This window comes from Bombina bombina, chromosome 3 (assembly GCF_027579735.1).
Source record: "Bombina bombina isolate aBomBom1 chromosome 3, aBomBom1.pri, whole genome shotgun sequence".
In the NCBI taxonomy this organism is placed as follows: domain Eukaryota; kingdom Metazoa; phylum Chordata; class Amphibia; order Anura; family Bombinatoridae; genus Bombina; species Bombina bombina.
In genome coordinates this window covers 538,613,395-538,629,154 of record NC_069501.1, presented here as the reverse complement: position 1 = coordinate 538,629,154, position 15,760 = coordinate 538,613,395, and the positions used below count along the sequence as shown (strand labels likewise).

The following is a 15,760-nucleotide window of genomic DNA, read 5'->3' as shown; positions in this document are numbered from 1 at the left end:
GACATTGGAGATACTAAGTCTGTTGCTGTCTGTCTGACAACTATTGGTGTTAAAACATATGAGATTCTAAAAGATCTGCTACACCAAGAAAAGCCAGCCACCAAGTCTTTGTCTGAAATAATACAGATATTAACACAACATTTCCAACCACGGCCATTAGAGATTGCTGAGCGGTTCAAGTTTTATAGCAGGCGCCAAGGGGTACAAGAGACTGTATCTACATTTGCAATCAGTTTAAAGAAATTGGCCAGCACCTGTGCTTTTGGGGAGTATCTGAATATTGCCCTTAGAGATCAGTTTGTTATGGGTATCAGTACAGAATCTATTCAAAGGCGACTTTTGACAGAGGAGAACCTGACCTTCCATAAAGCACTAGAGATTGCTTCTGTTTTGGAACAGGCCACACGAGACACTAGTTTACTGCAGACGCATTCTCACACTAAGGAAGAACAGGTATTTTTCTCTAATGTGAAGCAACAGACTAAACCAGCCAGTAAATATTCAGCAAAAGCAGCATCGCCTATTAACTGTTACAGATGTGGAGCACAGAATCATGCAGCTTCTGAATGCAGATTTAAAAATGCTCGTTGTCATGGCTGTGGTGAAATAGGACACTTAAAGAAGGCTTGCAGAGGATCTCAGCAGAGTGTCTCAAGCAAAACTCATAAGAAGGGAAATTACCACATGGCTTATAAGGGAGCCACATCAGATTCAGAAGAGGAAATGACTGTTCAGAGTTTGACTGTATACACCATGACAGCAGGGTCTGAGCCTTTGACCGTTCATGTTAATATTGAAGGAAAAGATTTGACCATGGACTTAGATACTGGGGCTGCAGTTTCAGTTATGACAATTAAAGATTGGAAACAGCTGAAAATTCCAGTATTGCTGCAGCCCACTACCTTGAAGCTACAAACATACTCCAGAGAAGTCTTGACGCCACTGGGGTGTGCATCTGTATCTGTGTGTACAAACAGTAAAACTGCCAATCTTACACTATATATACTAAAATCAGGTGGCCCACCTCTTTATGGAAGGGACTGGATACGGGCCCTTGGCATGCCTGAGAGCCTCAAAAACAGTGAAGTTCATCATATTGGAGTTGATCGTGCCCAGTGGATTCAGAACATTAAGACCAAATATGCCCCGGTGTTTGAAAGTGTTCTGGGAAAAGTTAAGAACAAAAGGGTACGGTTACAGTTAAAACCTGGAGCAAGGCCAAAGTTTTTCAAAGCACGAACTGTGCCATTTGCTTTAAGGGCAGTAGTTGATGCTGAACTGAGGAGGTTAGAAGAGTTAAAGATTATAACCCCAGTGCATCGTAGTGAGTGGGCTTCTCCTATTGTACCGGTAAGAAAGAAAGATGGACAGATCTGAATATGTGGAGACTTTAGGATGGTGTTGAATGAACAGTTAGCAGTGGATAAGTATCCATTACCCAGAACAGAAGAGATTTTTGCTAACTTAGCTGGGGGACAACATTTCACAAAGATTGATTTAAAAAATGCTTACCTTCAACTTGAAGTACATCCAGATTCCCGCAGGTTACTCACCATCAATACTCACCGTGGTTTATTTCAATATAATCGTATGGTCTTTGGCATTGCTCCTGCACCAGCCATCTGGCAACGCACCATGGAAGAACTGTTAAATGGACTACCCTATGTCCAATGCCTTTTAGATGACATGTTAATCACGGGCAGGACGGAGGAAGAACATTGACACAATGTAGAGAGGGTACTGCAGCGGCTAATGACCTACGGGTTGAAGGTCAACTTGGAGAAGTGTGCTTTCATGCGTGAAAAATTAGAATTTTGTGGCCATGTTATAGATTGTCATGGTCTACACACTGCTGATGAAGTAATTCCAATGACAAGGACTACAACTACTGAAGTCATATCAGCATTAGAAAGACTGTTTTCAGTATTTGGGTTGCCAAGAAAACTGGTCACAGACAATGGTCCCCAGTTTGTGTCACAAGACTTCCAGAATTTTTTACATACGAATGGAATTCACCATCATCGGACGGCACCATATCACCCAGCCACCAACGGGCAAGCAGAGAGATTTGTCCAAACCTTTAAAAGGGCACTGAAAGCGCTAAAAGCAGAGAAGCAGGTTAATACTAAAAACATTTTACAATTTTTGCAACAATATAGGGTTACTCAACACCCCACCACGGGAGTTTCCCCAGCTCAACTATTGTTTGGCAGGAAGATCCGTACAAAGCTGGATTTAATGACACCAGATGTAGCAGAAACAGTCCGAATCATGCAAGATAAAATGAGAGTGGGAAAACCTTCACGGACCTATACAGAAGGAGACTTGGTTTGGTATAGGGTGTACCATACAGAGGAAAAATGGGCACCAGGTGTTGTTGCCCAGGTTGAGGGCCCAAAGATGTATGTTATAACCATGTGCCATTTGCTTTAAGGGCAGTAGTTGATGCTGAACTGAGGAGGTTAGAAGAGTTAAAGATTATAACCCCAGTGCATCGTAGTGAGTGGGCTTCTCCTATTGTACCGGTAAGAAAGAAAGATGGACAGATCTGAATATGTGGAGACTTTAGGATGGTGTTGAATGAACAGTTAGCAGTGGATAAGTATCCATTACCCAGAACAGAAGAGATTTTTGCTAACTTAGCTGGGGGACAACATTTCACAAAGATTGATTTAAAAAATGCTTACCTTCAACTTGAAGTACATCCAGATTCCCGCAGGTTACTCACCATCAATACTCACCGTGGTTTATTTCAATATAATCGTATGGTCTTTGGCATTGCTCCTGCACCAGCCATCTGGCAACGCACCATGGAAGAACTGTTAAATGGACTACCCTATGTCCAATGCCTTTTAGATGACATGTTAATCACGGGCAGGACGGAGGAAGAACATTGACACAATGTAGAGAGGGTACTGCAGCGGCTAATGACCTACGGGTTGAAGGTCAACTTGGAGAAGTGTGCTTTCATGCGTGAAAAATTAGAATTTTGTGGCCATGTTATAGATTGTCATGGTCTACACACTGCTGATGACAAAGTCAAGGCCTTGCAAGAAGCTCCTATACCACAGAATGCATCACAACTACGATCATACCTTGGTCTCCTTAACTATTACCACCGTTTTCTTCCCCAGCTAGCCCATACGTTACACCCACTACATCAGCTTCTTGAGACAAATCGATCCTGGTTGTGGAGCAGTGAATGCAATAAAGCCTTCCAGGAATCCAAGAACCTACTCCTGTGTTCCCGCATGTTAATGCACTATGATCTTCAGAAACCACTCATGATAGCATGTGATGCTTCACCTTATGGTTTAGGGGCTGTATTGTCACACACAATGCCAGATGGGACAGACCGACCGGTAGCCTTTGCTTCCCGTTCTCTAACGACGGCAGAGAAGAACTATTCCCAATTAGACAAGGAAGCATTGGCCATTGTATGGGCTGTTAAGAAGTTCCATAACTATATTTATGGGAGACAATTTACTCTTTTAACTGACCATAAGCCACTGCTGACCATCTTTAATCCAAGGAAAGGAATTTCAACCACTACAGCGGCTAGATTGCAAAGGTATGCTCTAACTTTGGGGGCATATCATTACTGCATCAAATACCGGGCCCATGATTTCCATGGCAATGCTGATGCCATGTCCAGGCTACCACTAATGAATTCCTTACCAGTTGTTCAAGAAAGCCTTCCAAGTGTGTGTTTTACGGGTATAGTACATGCCAAACAAATTGCAAAGGAGACAGCTTGTGATACTGAATTACAACTTCTGGCAAAGTATTTGAGAGATGGCTGGCCAAGAACTGGCTGTGATGTGCAGCGAGCATACATACTACGAGCGAAAGAACTCACACTCAGAAATGTATGTATTTTATGGGGTGAGAGAGTTCTGGTTCCTAATGGGCTACGGCAAGCTACGTTAAAACTCCTTGATGAAGGACACCCAGGCATTGTCAGAATGAAACAGAAGGCTAGGGGTCATGTTTGGTGGCCGGCCATTGATAAGGACATTGAGAACTATGTTATGGCATGCAAGGGGTGTGTTCAAGCTCAAGGACAGCTTACACGAGGAGCTGTACAACCATGGGACTGGCCTACTACTCATTGGGAGAGACTACATTTGGACTTTGCCGGTCCTATTGATGGTATCTCATACTTAATCATAATTGATGCACACTCTAAGTGGCCAGAAGTAATTCCAATGACAAGGACTACAACTACTGAAGTCATATCAGCATTAGAAAGACTGTTTTCAGTATTTGGGTTGCCAAGAAAACTGGTCACAGACAATGGTCCCCAGTTTGTGTCACAAGACTTCCAGAATTTTTTACATACGAATGGAATTCACCATCATCGGACGGCACCATATCACCCAGCCACCAACGAGCAAGCAGAGAGATTTGTCCAAACCTTTAAAAGGGCACTGAAAGCGCTAAAAGCAGAGAAGCAGGTTAATACTAAAAACATTTTACAATTTTTGCAACAATATAGGGTTACTCAACACCCCACCACGGGAGTTTCCCCAGCTCAACTATTGTTTGGCAGGAAGATCCGTACAAAGCTGGATTTAATGACACCAGATGTAGCAGAAACAGTCCGAATCATGCAAGATAAAATGAGAGTGGGAAAACCTTCACGGACCTATACAGAAGGAGACTTGGTTTGGTATAGGGTGTACCATACAGAGGAAAAATGGGCACCAGGTGTTGTTGCCCAGGTTGAGGGCCCAAAGATGTATGTTATAACCACTCCATCAGGTGTGTGTCGCCGCCATGTGAACCAACTACGACCACGGCTAGAGAGGAGAAAACAGGCTGGTGAGGACCATCACATAAAAATGCAATCAGACAATGACTTTGATATCTGGGGTGGTGTTTGGCATGATCCAAACACAGGCTCTGACTCAACTACAGAAGATGACTCATAAATACCAGCTTCAGTAGAAGAACCTTGTAATGATGAGTCAGGAAATTCTATCCAGGACCACAATAGTCATGCTCGTACTCCCAGGCAACGAACACCTGTTGTTCGTTGGTCTCCTGAAGTTAATCTCAGAGACACTCGCCGGAGACAACATGCAACATATCAGAGAAACTTTCGTCAACGTAAGAAACAAGAAGCAGCTTTCACGTCCACAATACAAGAGGATGCTGGAGAAGACTGATTTATCTTACGGTTGTTGTTGTGCAGTTAAGTTTATTTAAAAAAATAAATAAAAAAAAATAAGTAGGAAAGGAGATGTAGTGTTGTGCTTACTTCCTGGTTTGGTCAAAGGGCACATTGAGGCTTCCATACAAAGATGATGTCATCAAGTGGGCTGTGCTTAGAATCAGTACAGTTCAGAGAAGCCATCTTGTGACAGTTTGTGATGCAGTTATAAAGTACAAGGATTGAACCTGAGCTTGGACAATTGCTGATACTAATAAATGTAATGTCAGCTACAGATCACTGCAGAGGATACAGCATCAGCCAGTCAGGAAGAGTAAGAACTGTCAGTTACACATTATAAGTTATATTGCAGTTATACAGTTAACAGTTATACAGTTATCAGTTACCCTGGTTTACTATAGTGCTGCATACACAGTGTACAGGACTGCTAATATAAGGAGTGCAGCAGCCATTCATTATAAAGGACTATATATGTGTAAATATCCATATTACTGTGTGCAAATCTACAGGAGCACCTTGCTATGTCATGCAGTAAATAAAGTGCCAGTTTACATTTAGAAGTTGCAAGTGCATCATTCATATAAAGAGTTAATGTTTGCTATGTAAGGACATTACAAGTATCATGCCCGCCACACATCGATAAATGACGACAGCATACGCTGTCAGCATTTATCATTGCACCAGCAGTTCTTGTGAACTGCTGGTGCAATGCCGCCCCCTGCAGATTCGCAGCCAATCGGCCGCTAGCAGGGGGGTGTCAATCAACCCGATCCTATTTGATCAGGTTAATTTCTGTCCGCGGCCTCAGAGCAGGCGGACAAGTTATGGAGCAGCGGTCTTAAGACCACTGCTTCAAAACTTCTGTGCATCAAGCTCTGTATGGAGCTTGATAAATCGGCCCCTATGACTTTAAATGAGCAGTAGATTTTTTTTCTGATAAATTTCAAAATGTACTTCAAGTTGCTGGCTGCCTGTATCATGTGACAGTCATCAGCCAATCAAAGACTCATATGTATACATCTTGCACCATGGCCCTCTGTTCATTAGGTCCGCCACTGAGTTGCTTAATAATTTATTTGCACTGAACTACCTGTACTCCTGAAATCATGAGCTGTTAAAGGGACATGAATCCCACATTTTGTTTCTTCTCTTGGTATCTTGTTGAAAAGCAGGGATATAAGCTCAGTGTACACCTGCCAGGTACACTATATGGCAGCAGAATGTTATCCATTTGCAAGAGCACTGGATAGCAGCACTATTTCCTGCCATGTAGTGCAGCCGACACCTACCTAGGTTTCTCTTTAACAAAGAAAACCATGGAAGACAGAGAGCACAAAAGAGAGAACACAAAAGAGAGGGGGGAGAGAGAGAGCGTAAAAGAGAGGGGGGAGAGAGAGCGCAAAAGAGAGGGGGAGAGAGAAAGCAAAAGAGAGGGGGAGAGAGGGAGCAAAAGAGAGGGGGAGAGAGAGAGCAAAAGAGAGGGGGAGAGAGAGAGCAAAAGAGAGGTGGAGGGAGAGAGAGCGCAAAAGAGAAGGGGAGAGAGCGCAAAAGAGAAGGGGAGAGAGCGCAAAAGAGAGGGGGGAGAGAGCAAAAGAGAGGGGAGAGAGAGAGAGAGCAAAACAAAGGTGGAGCGAGAGAGCGCACAAAAGAGAGGGGGAGAGAGCGCAAAAGAGAGGGGGAGAGAGCGCAAAAGAGAAGGGGAGAGAGCGCAAAAGAGAAGGGGAGAGAGCGCAAAAGAGAAGGGGAGAGAGCACAAAACAGAGGGGGAGAGAGAGAGCAAGGGGTGGGACCGCTGTACTGCAAAAAATGGCCCGTGTGAACGGGCTGTAGGACTAGTACAATATAAATGCCTTAATATCTTACACATATGACTGACAAAGCATTCTAATGCACAATGCGCAGACATTAGGCGCCTATGGCTTGTCTATCTGTGTTTACTGTCATACCCATGTGGTACACGTGTTGGGTCAATTTTCAGTGAGATGTTTGGGGAGTTTGTATTCAGAGATAGGCAAGTCCGATCAATCTCTACTGTCTCTGTCTTGTTTCTTTGGTCCCAGTTCATTTGGTGACGGGATTCCTGCAAGAGACTGGGAGAGAAATTATATGATTATTTTATCCATCTAAGCTTTCTCTTTAAAGGGAAATAAAATAATGTTCCTTTAGTTAAAAAAAAAAAAAGCAAAGTAAATGAAAAAAAAGACAGATTAAGTTTAAAAAAAACAGCAAACAACTTTAGCAAGTTTGCTAAATGAGCAATGAGAAATACTCAGTGTAGCCACTGAGAGCTGACATTAAAAAAAACTTAAGTTCTACTCTCACATGATTTTTGCAGCACTAGTCCTCTACTGAGCATGGGAAAGAAACTGACTAAAGTTAGAGCAGGTGTCTCCTAGCAACCATATCAAAGGAAAAGCTTCTCCATTACCTTACTGTAGAGACAACAGCCCCCTTGTGGGGCTGTGGCATGAATTAATGTACCTTGTACAAATTAAGTTAAAAAAAAATTAAAAAATAAAAGGTAAAATCATTTTAAAATGATTAATAATACATATTGCAATATTAAATATAACCCACTGCTTAGTATGTATCTTTTTATTACAACAATTAAACTCACAATTTTATATTCCAATAAGTGTAATAGGAAAAAGTAGAACAGAATAAAACCACATCCAACTAAGCAATCACACTTGTAAATTCAATGGCCTAGATTTGGAGTTTGGCGTTAGCCGTGAAAACCAGCGTTAGAGGCTCCTAACGCTGGTTTTAGGCTACCTCCGGTATTTGGAGTCACTCAAAAAAGGGTCTAACGCTCACTTTTCAGCCGCGACTTTTCCATACCGCAGATCCCCTTACGTCAATTGCGTATCCTATCTTTTCAATGGGATCTTTCTAACTCCGGTATTTAGAGTCGTGTCTGAAGTGAGCGTTAGACATCTAACGACAAAACTCCAGCCGCAGGAAAAAAGTCAGTAGTTAAGAGCTTTCTGGGCTAACGCCGGTTTATAAAGCTCTTAACTACTGTACTCTAAAGTACACTAACACCCATAAACTACCTATGCACCCCTAAACCGAGGCCCCCCCACATCGCCGACACTCGATTAATTTTTTTTAACCCCTAATCTGCCGACCGCCACCTACGTTATACTTATGTACCCCTAATCTGCTGTCCCTAACACCGCCGACCCCTATGTTATATTTATTAACCCCTAACCTGCCCCCACAACGTCGCCGCCAGCTACCTACAATAATTAACCCCTAATCTGCCGACCGCTAGTTTATTTAATTGTATTTATTTGTAGGAATTGTATTTAATTAATTTATTGATAGTGTAGTGTTAGGTTAATTGTAGGTAGTTTATTTGATTAATTTATTGATAGTGTAGTGTTAGGTTTAATTGTAACTTAGGTTAGGATTTATTTTACAGGTAATTTTGTAATTATTTTAACTATTTTAGCTATTAAATAGTTCTTAACTATTTAATAGCTATTGTACCTGGTTAAAATAAATACAAAGTTACCTGTAAAATAAATATTAATCCTAAAATAGCTATAATATAATTATAATTTATATTGTAGCTATATTAGGATTTATTTTACAGGTAAGTATTTAGCTTTAAATAGGAATAATTTATTTAATAAGAGTTAATTTATTTAGTTAGATTTAAATTATATTTAACTTAGGGGGGGTGTTAGTGTTAGGGTTAGACTTAGCTTTAGGGGTTAATACATTTATTAGAATAGCGGTGAGCTCCGGTCGTCAGATTAGGGGTTAATAATTGAAGTTAGGTGTCGGCGATGTTAGGGAGGGCAGATTAGGGGTTAATACTATTTATTATAGGGTTAGTGAGGCGGATTAGGGGTTAATAACTTTATTATAGTAGCGGTGCGGTCCGCTCGGCAGATTAGGGGTTAATAAGTGTAGGCAGGTGGGGGCGACGTTGTGGGCGGCAGATTAGGGGTTAATAAATATAATATAGGGGTCGGCGGTGTTAGGGGCAGCAGATTAGGGGTACATAAGGATAATGTAAGTAGCGGCGGTTTACGGAGCGGCAGATTAGGGGTTAAAAATCAAATGTAGGTGTCAGCGATAGCGGGGGCGGCAGATTAGGGGTTAATAAGTGTAAGGTTAGGGGTGTTTAGACTCGGGGTACATGTTAGGGTGTTAGGTGCAGACTTAGGAGGTGTTTCCGCATAGCAAACAATGGGGCTGCGTTAAGAGCTGAACGCGGCTTTTTTGCAGGTGTTAGGTTTTTTTTCAGCTCAAACAGCCCCATTGTATCCTATGGGGGAATCGTGCACGAGCACGTTTTTGAGGCTGGCCGCTTGCGTAAGCAACTCTGGTATCGAGAGTTGAAGCTGCGTTAAAAATGCTCTACGCTCCTTTTTTGGAGCCTAACGCAGCCTTTATGTGGACTCTCAATACCAGAGTTATTTTTATGGTGCGGCCAGAAAAAAGCCGGCGTTAGATTTTCGGGTCGTTACCAACAAAACTCCAAATCTAGCCGAATGTGTGGAAAGTAGTGTTTGCTATAATTTTAAATAGTTTTATTATCTTTTTATAGAGAATTTTACATGCATTTGACATTATAGATTTACACAAAACTTGGAAGAAAAGGTTAGGAAGACCCTGCCCTTATGTAACATTTAAAGGGCCATTATAGTGGGAAAATTAATTGGGGCATTTTAACACTTGTGACCCTGAAATGCTGTGTGTTTAACTACTACAAATGGGTTAACACATAGTTAAAGTAACACTCAAAAGTAGCAGAGCACTGATGTTCCAAAGCCGAAACAAGTCACACAGCTGGGTTAGGCGACTATTGTTGCTGATTGAGTCAGTGGTGATGTCTATTTTGGACCTGCAGTACTCTGTGGCTCCTGAATGGTATATTAATTATGTGTTTATCACTTCTGCAGGGTTAAACACATAGTATTGCAGTGTCGCTGGTGTTAAAATTACATGCTCTAGTGAATTAGAACATACATTTTTTCACTATAATGACCCATAAATTAAAGGACCAGTCAACACTGTAGATTTGCATAATCAACAAATGCATGATAAGAAGACAATGCAATAGCACTTAGTCTGAACTTCAAATTAGTAGTAAATTTTTGTTAAATAAATTGCAAAATTATGTTTATTTCCACTCCCCCTGTATCATGTGACAGTCATCAGCCAATCACAAATGCATATACGTATATGCTGTGAATTCTTGCACATGCTCAGTAGGAGTTGGTGACTCAAAAAGTGTAAATATAAAAAGACACTGCACATTTTGTTAATGGAAGTAAATTGGAAAGTTGTTTAAACTTGCATGCTGTATCTGAATCATGAAGTTTAATTTTGACTTGAGTGTCCCTTTAAGTGCAACTTTATACAAAGTGAAATGTGACACATTTTGCAGGGGCTATAATTAGAGGAGCCATTGCCAAGACCTAATTTATATAATAAACATCCCTCCCAACATTTCTGGAAGCCCCATTGGTGTTTTGTGGGCAGAGTCATGACAGGAAGGGAGGAGCAACAGGTGTGTTGTGGGAAGTGCCATGACAGGAAGGGAGAAGCAGAAGGTGTGTTGTGGGCAGGGTCATGATGGGAAGGGGGGAGCAGCAGGTCTGTTGTGGGCAGGGCCATTACAGGAAGGGAGGAGCAGCAGGTGTGTTGTGGGCAGGGCCATGACAGGAACGGAGGATCAGAAGGTGTGTTGTGGGCAGGGCCATGACAGGAAGGGAGGAGCAGCAGGTGTGTTGTGGGCAGGGCCATTACAGGAAGGGAGGAGAAACAGGTGTGTTGTGGGCAGGACCATGATGGGAAGGGAGGAGCAGCAGGTGTGTTGTGGGCAGGACCATGATGGGAAGGGAGGAGCAGCAGGTGTGTTGTGGGCAGGGCCATGACAGGAAGTGAGGAACAGCAGGTGTGTTGTGGGCAGGGCCATAACAGGAAGGGAGGAGCAGCAGATGTGTTGTGGGCAGGGCCATGACAGGAAGGGAAAAGCAGCAGGTGTGTTGTGGGCAGGGTCATGACAGGAAGGGAGGAGCAGCAGGTGTGTTGTGGGCAGAGCCATGACAGGAAGGGAGGAGCAGCAGGTGTGTTGCGGGCAGGGTCATAATGGGACGGGAGGACCAGCAGGTGTGTTGTGGGCAGAATCGTGACATGTCATGAGCTGGGTCAGGGTGGAATGATATATTATCTGATTGCTCATCTAGGTTAATAATTATACTTAGAGACTATAAGGTTTCTCAACTATCTGATGTAAAATTAGAGATTAAGGATTTGCAATGTGAAATGGACAAACGTATAAATGAGTCTCAATTTGAAAAATTTTATGGTATATTGAGAAATATAGTAGCTAAAAGTAAGAGCATTATAATGGAAAATAAACACACTAAATTCCTAAGGGATAGATCTGACTACCAAACCAATTCTGTATATATTTGGAATAGAAAAAAGAGAGGGGAATTTAGGAAAAATCAATTCAGTTGTAATTCTCGAAGGGGAGGCCACAGAAGCAGAGGGGTAGAAGAAATAATAACAAGAATGTATCCTTCTCAGGAAGTGATACTGAGTATTCTTCAGATGAAGGTAAAGCCTCGGGGTCTGTAGTCTCCCCTCCTACTACAGGGATTCTTAAAAATTTCAGTACTCCTGCTCTAGAACAAAGAGTAGTTAGACCTAAATAAAAAGTGTTTACTACTCAAGTTACAGACCTAGAGAAGGTTTTTCCACAGGTCCAGGGTCTAGAAGACAACACACAGCAGGGGGAAACAACACAAGGTAGATATCAATTAAGAGGCTCACGTCCCCAGACAAAATACAAATAAAACAATGTTATTAATTTATCCTCCATGGAATTGACCCCAGAACAATTGAGTGTATTAGGCTATGGTTTGAGTTTTTCACCTACTTCCAACTTAAATGTGTTCCAGACATTATTAGATGTTATTCGCCTAATCCGGAACCTAACACTTAAAAAACACTATGGTGGTAATGAGCAAGTGATAGATACTGATGTTTCACAAGCCATAATTAAAGAGAATAAATTGTCTGGTTTTCATGAGGCATGTGATTTAATCTCATTACAAATCAATAGGGGCACTAGTTTTAGGAACAAGTCCAAATTTTATTCCATACACAGCAGAGGGTCAATATTAGAGACATTCCAACAGAGAGTTGAGAAAGATATAGTTCAATTGGCACAAGAGATGGAGAAACCAACCCAGAATTTAACAAACAATGAAAGAAAGGCTCTCATTGCCTTACAGAAAAATGATAACCTGGTGATACGTACAGCTGACAAGGGGAGGGGGGAGGCGGTTGTAGCCATGTAGAGGATTATGTGGTTGAGGCCTTACGCCAACTGCATAACCCTAATGATTATGAAATTCTCAGAAAGGAACCAACTAATGAATTCAGGGAAGGTTTGAGGCAGTTATTGGATGATGGTAGGGACCAGGGCTTCTTAGACAAACAGACTTTTGATTATTAAGATGTGCAACATCCTATGATGCCCTGGTTCCACCATCTTTCAAAAGTACAAAAATCCTTGTATCAGGTCCAGGGGAGGCCCATTGTGAGTGGAATTGGCTCTCTTCTAGAGCACCTCTCACAGTGGGTTGATTGTATTTTGCAACCCTTAGTGACATCACTACCGGCCTACCTCAGAGATACGACTCATGTTATTAACATAATGCAGGATGTGGATGGGAGGAATCGAGTACATGGCTCACAGTTGATGCTGTTGCACTCTATTCCTCCATACCACATGATAAGGGAGTGCAGGCATTTGCTTTCTTCCTTGACAGATGTACAGATTACTCACATGAATTTCAAAGGTATATAGTCAGGACTGTTTTATTTCTGTTAGCCCACATTTTGTTTAAGTTTGAGGGGGTTTGCTATCTCCAGAAGTGCGGCACAGCCATGGGTGCTAAGTTTGCCCCATCATATGCCAACTTATATCTCAGTTGGTGGGAGCTGTACCGCATTTTTGGAGATGGCAACCCCTTCAGAGACAACATCAAGCTATATCACAGATTCATTGATGATCTGCTATTTATTTGGACAGGTGACCACAAATTAATACCCAATTTCATAGAATTTCTTAATGTCAATGACATAGGTTTGCGGTTTACATTCTAAACAAATCCGGTTAAGATCAATTACCTGGATCTTACTCTAAGAGCCAATAGTAAAATACCTTTTGCTTTTTAAATTGTAAGAGAAGGCTTAGCACACCAGGCTATGATTACGGCTCTCTAAGCCGAAACACGTAAGCCTAGTGCTGCGCCTGCTCTGACACTGCTCTGTAAGGTGCTTCCCAGCATCATTTTTAAACGCTATGAATAAAGTTTGGATGTTTTAATTTTACATTTGGGAGTGGATTTGAATTTCCCATTAGATCCAGATACTCTGTTTAAGCAACAGACCGGTAATTGCCAGTACCACCAGCTTCCCCTCACAGGCCCCAGGCACTAACAGTGACATCATCGGAGCGCCCAGAAAGGAAACAGATGCAACCCCATACAGAGACACAGAGACGCGCTGTAGGTGAAGGTGAGGGAGGTAGGGAGTAAGTCTCTCTTTGCACCGCTGGAGTAGCGGAGGTCCTCCTACCACATCAAAAAGTGTGAGTCTACTAAAGGGGACATTATATACATACTGCTAATTTGCTCTGATGTTTGCATTGCCGGAGGGGTATTTTGCTGGATGAAGAACTTTTGGTCTATATTGACTGCGTATATGTATTATTGGATAAAAATTGCACACAAACCCCCCATTTTTTGTCTGGGTCAGGGTGTGCCATGGGAGGCTACAGGTGAAGGGGTGGTGGGAAAACACTATACTGGTAAACATGGTCATAGTTGGGGAGGGGTCACATGAGGAGGCCAGCCATTATGCTGGAAGGGTAGTGCCCCGGGACATGCTTATGAGGATCAGAAAATATGAACATGTCATTTTTGCATAAAAATGTCCCTTGCTAGCAAGCAGGTACTGAGATACCCTTTAAGACCTTCTTACCACAGCTGCTCAAATGCCTCACTGATCTTCTGTTGCAAGGCCTTGCGGACACCTTCAATCACTTCCACCTCCTTATGCAGCTCATCCTCAGCAGGATCCTTCACAAGGTCAATATCTCGCCGACTCTCACGAAAGTTCAGACACTCAATGGCCACATCCAGTGGGACATTGCTTGCCTGCAAGGTGCGTTCTGCTTCCTCTTTTACCTAAAACACCAAACATTATTTTAAAGGAGGTTAAAGTAATGTTTTTCTTATGTTCCATCTAAAAGAGGGCATTTTAAAATAAATAACAGTTTATTTTTTAGTAAGATGGATGATTTTTTTACTGATAAAAAACTGTATTTACATTTCTAAATGCAGAGAGTGTACCCTAGACACCACAGGGTACACAGTACAGAAAGAGTTAGCAGCAAAGGTAATACCTTGTGTATACGGAGTAGGCGTGTCATCCCTCCATGCCACAACCACCTCCAGCAGCCTCCGCGGCTTCCTCCGTTGCCGTATTAGGGTCTACTGGCGGTGTATATATAACACAAGAAAAAGGAATAACTCCTGGACAAGTTAAAGTTAAAATGTAAAGCATATGTCTGTTAAACAACGTACCATGCACAGCCTTAATAAGATGTTAAATTCATCATTTATTGGTATGCATAATAATAATAATTCACAAAGTAGCGGTTAGCTGGGAGCTACGTCATCTGACGCGTTTCGCGCGTGTCTGTCGCTTTCTCAAGGATTGGCTAGGTCAGGTGCACTTGGACTTGCATACCTGTTTGGTCCTGCCCCTAGCTGTGACGTATTGTGCTGTGATTGCATTCAATTTGAAAGAAGCACACATTCAAAAGTCTGTAATTGATCGGCTTCTATTGTTGTTAACTCTTTAGATTCCGTTGAGTGCAATGACAGCAGTTACATGATTAAAATCTAGGTAAAAGAACTATTAAAAACAAAAAAATACAAATATTTACATATATATTGACAAATAACATCATTTATTGGAAAAAAAAATATTCCAATGTGCTACAGTGTATTATTGTGTTTTGCCATTAACCCGACACTAGTTCAATTTTTTTATTTTGTTCTGTGTTTTATTGTGCACATTAAATTAATAAGTTCTATGTTTATCCTTTTAAACATAGAACTTACTAATTTAATGTGCACTTTTGTAATTGTTTCTTTTGAAATAGTGAAAGTGGAAAAAAATCCAATATAACAGAACAAATGAAACAAAGTTTAAAAAATGTAACTAGTGTCAGGTTAAAGTGAAGGTAAAATTTGATGAATGAAAGCCCATTTTTTAAAATACTATTAAAAACAGGGGCACTTTCATTCATCTAAGTTTAGAAGGCAGCCGTTTTGATTAAAAACTTGAAAAACAATAAATAGCGCAATCAGACTCAGGAAAAACGCGCTATAGATAAATATGATGAAAATAGACATAATAGAAATAAACTTATGACACAAAATTATAAAACAACAAAATATTGTAGTTAAAATATGTAGAACATGTATGGAGACCATACACACTTAGCTTAGTCCCAATGCACTCTCTGGAATCCCC

At 41.5% G+C, this 15,760-nt stretch overlaps 1 protein-coding gene across 1 annotated transcript in view; it reads right to left on the bottom strand.

The window, feature by feature from the left end:
* The window catches only part of TEKT2 (tektin 2), a 103,555-nt gene that overhangs the window by 54,930 nt on the left and 32,865 nt on the right, over positions 1-15,760 (bottom strand). The window contains exons 3-4 of the mRNA XM_053707009.1: positions 14,198-14,403; positions 7,123-7,266 (exon numbers count right to left, since the gene is read on the bottom strand). Of these exons, the coding sequence (XP_053562984.1) occupies positions 7,123-7,266; positions 14,198-14,403 (350 nt within the window). The remainder of the gene's footprint in view (positions 1-7,122; positions 7,267-14,197; positions 14,404-15,760) is intronic.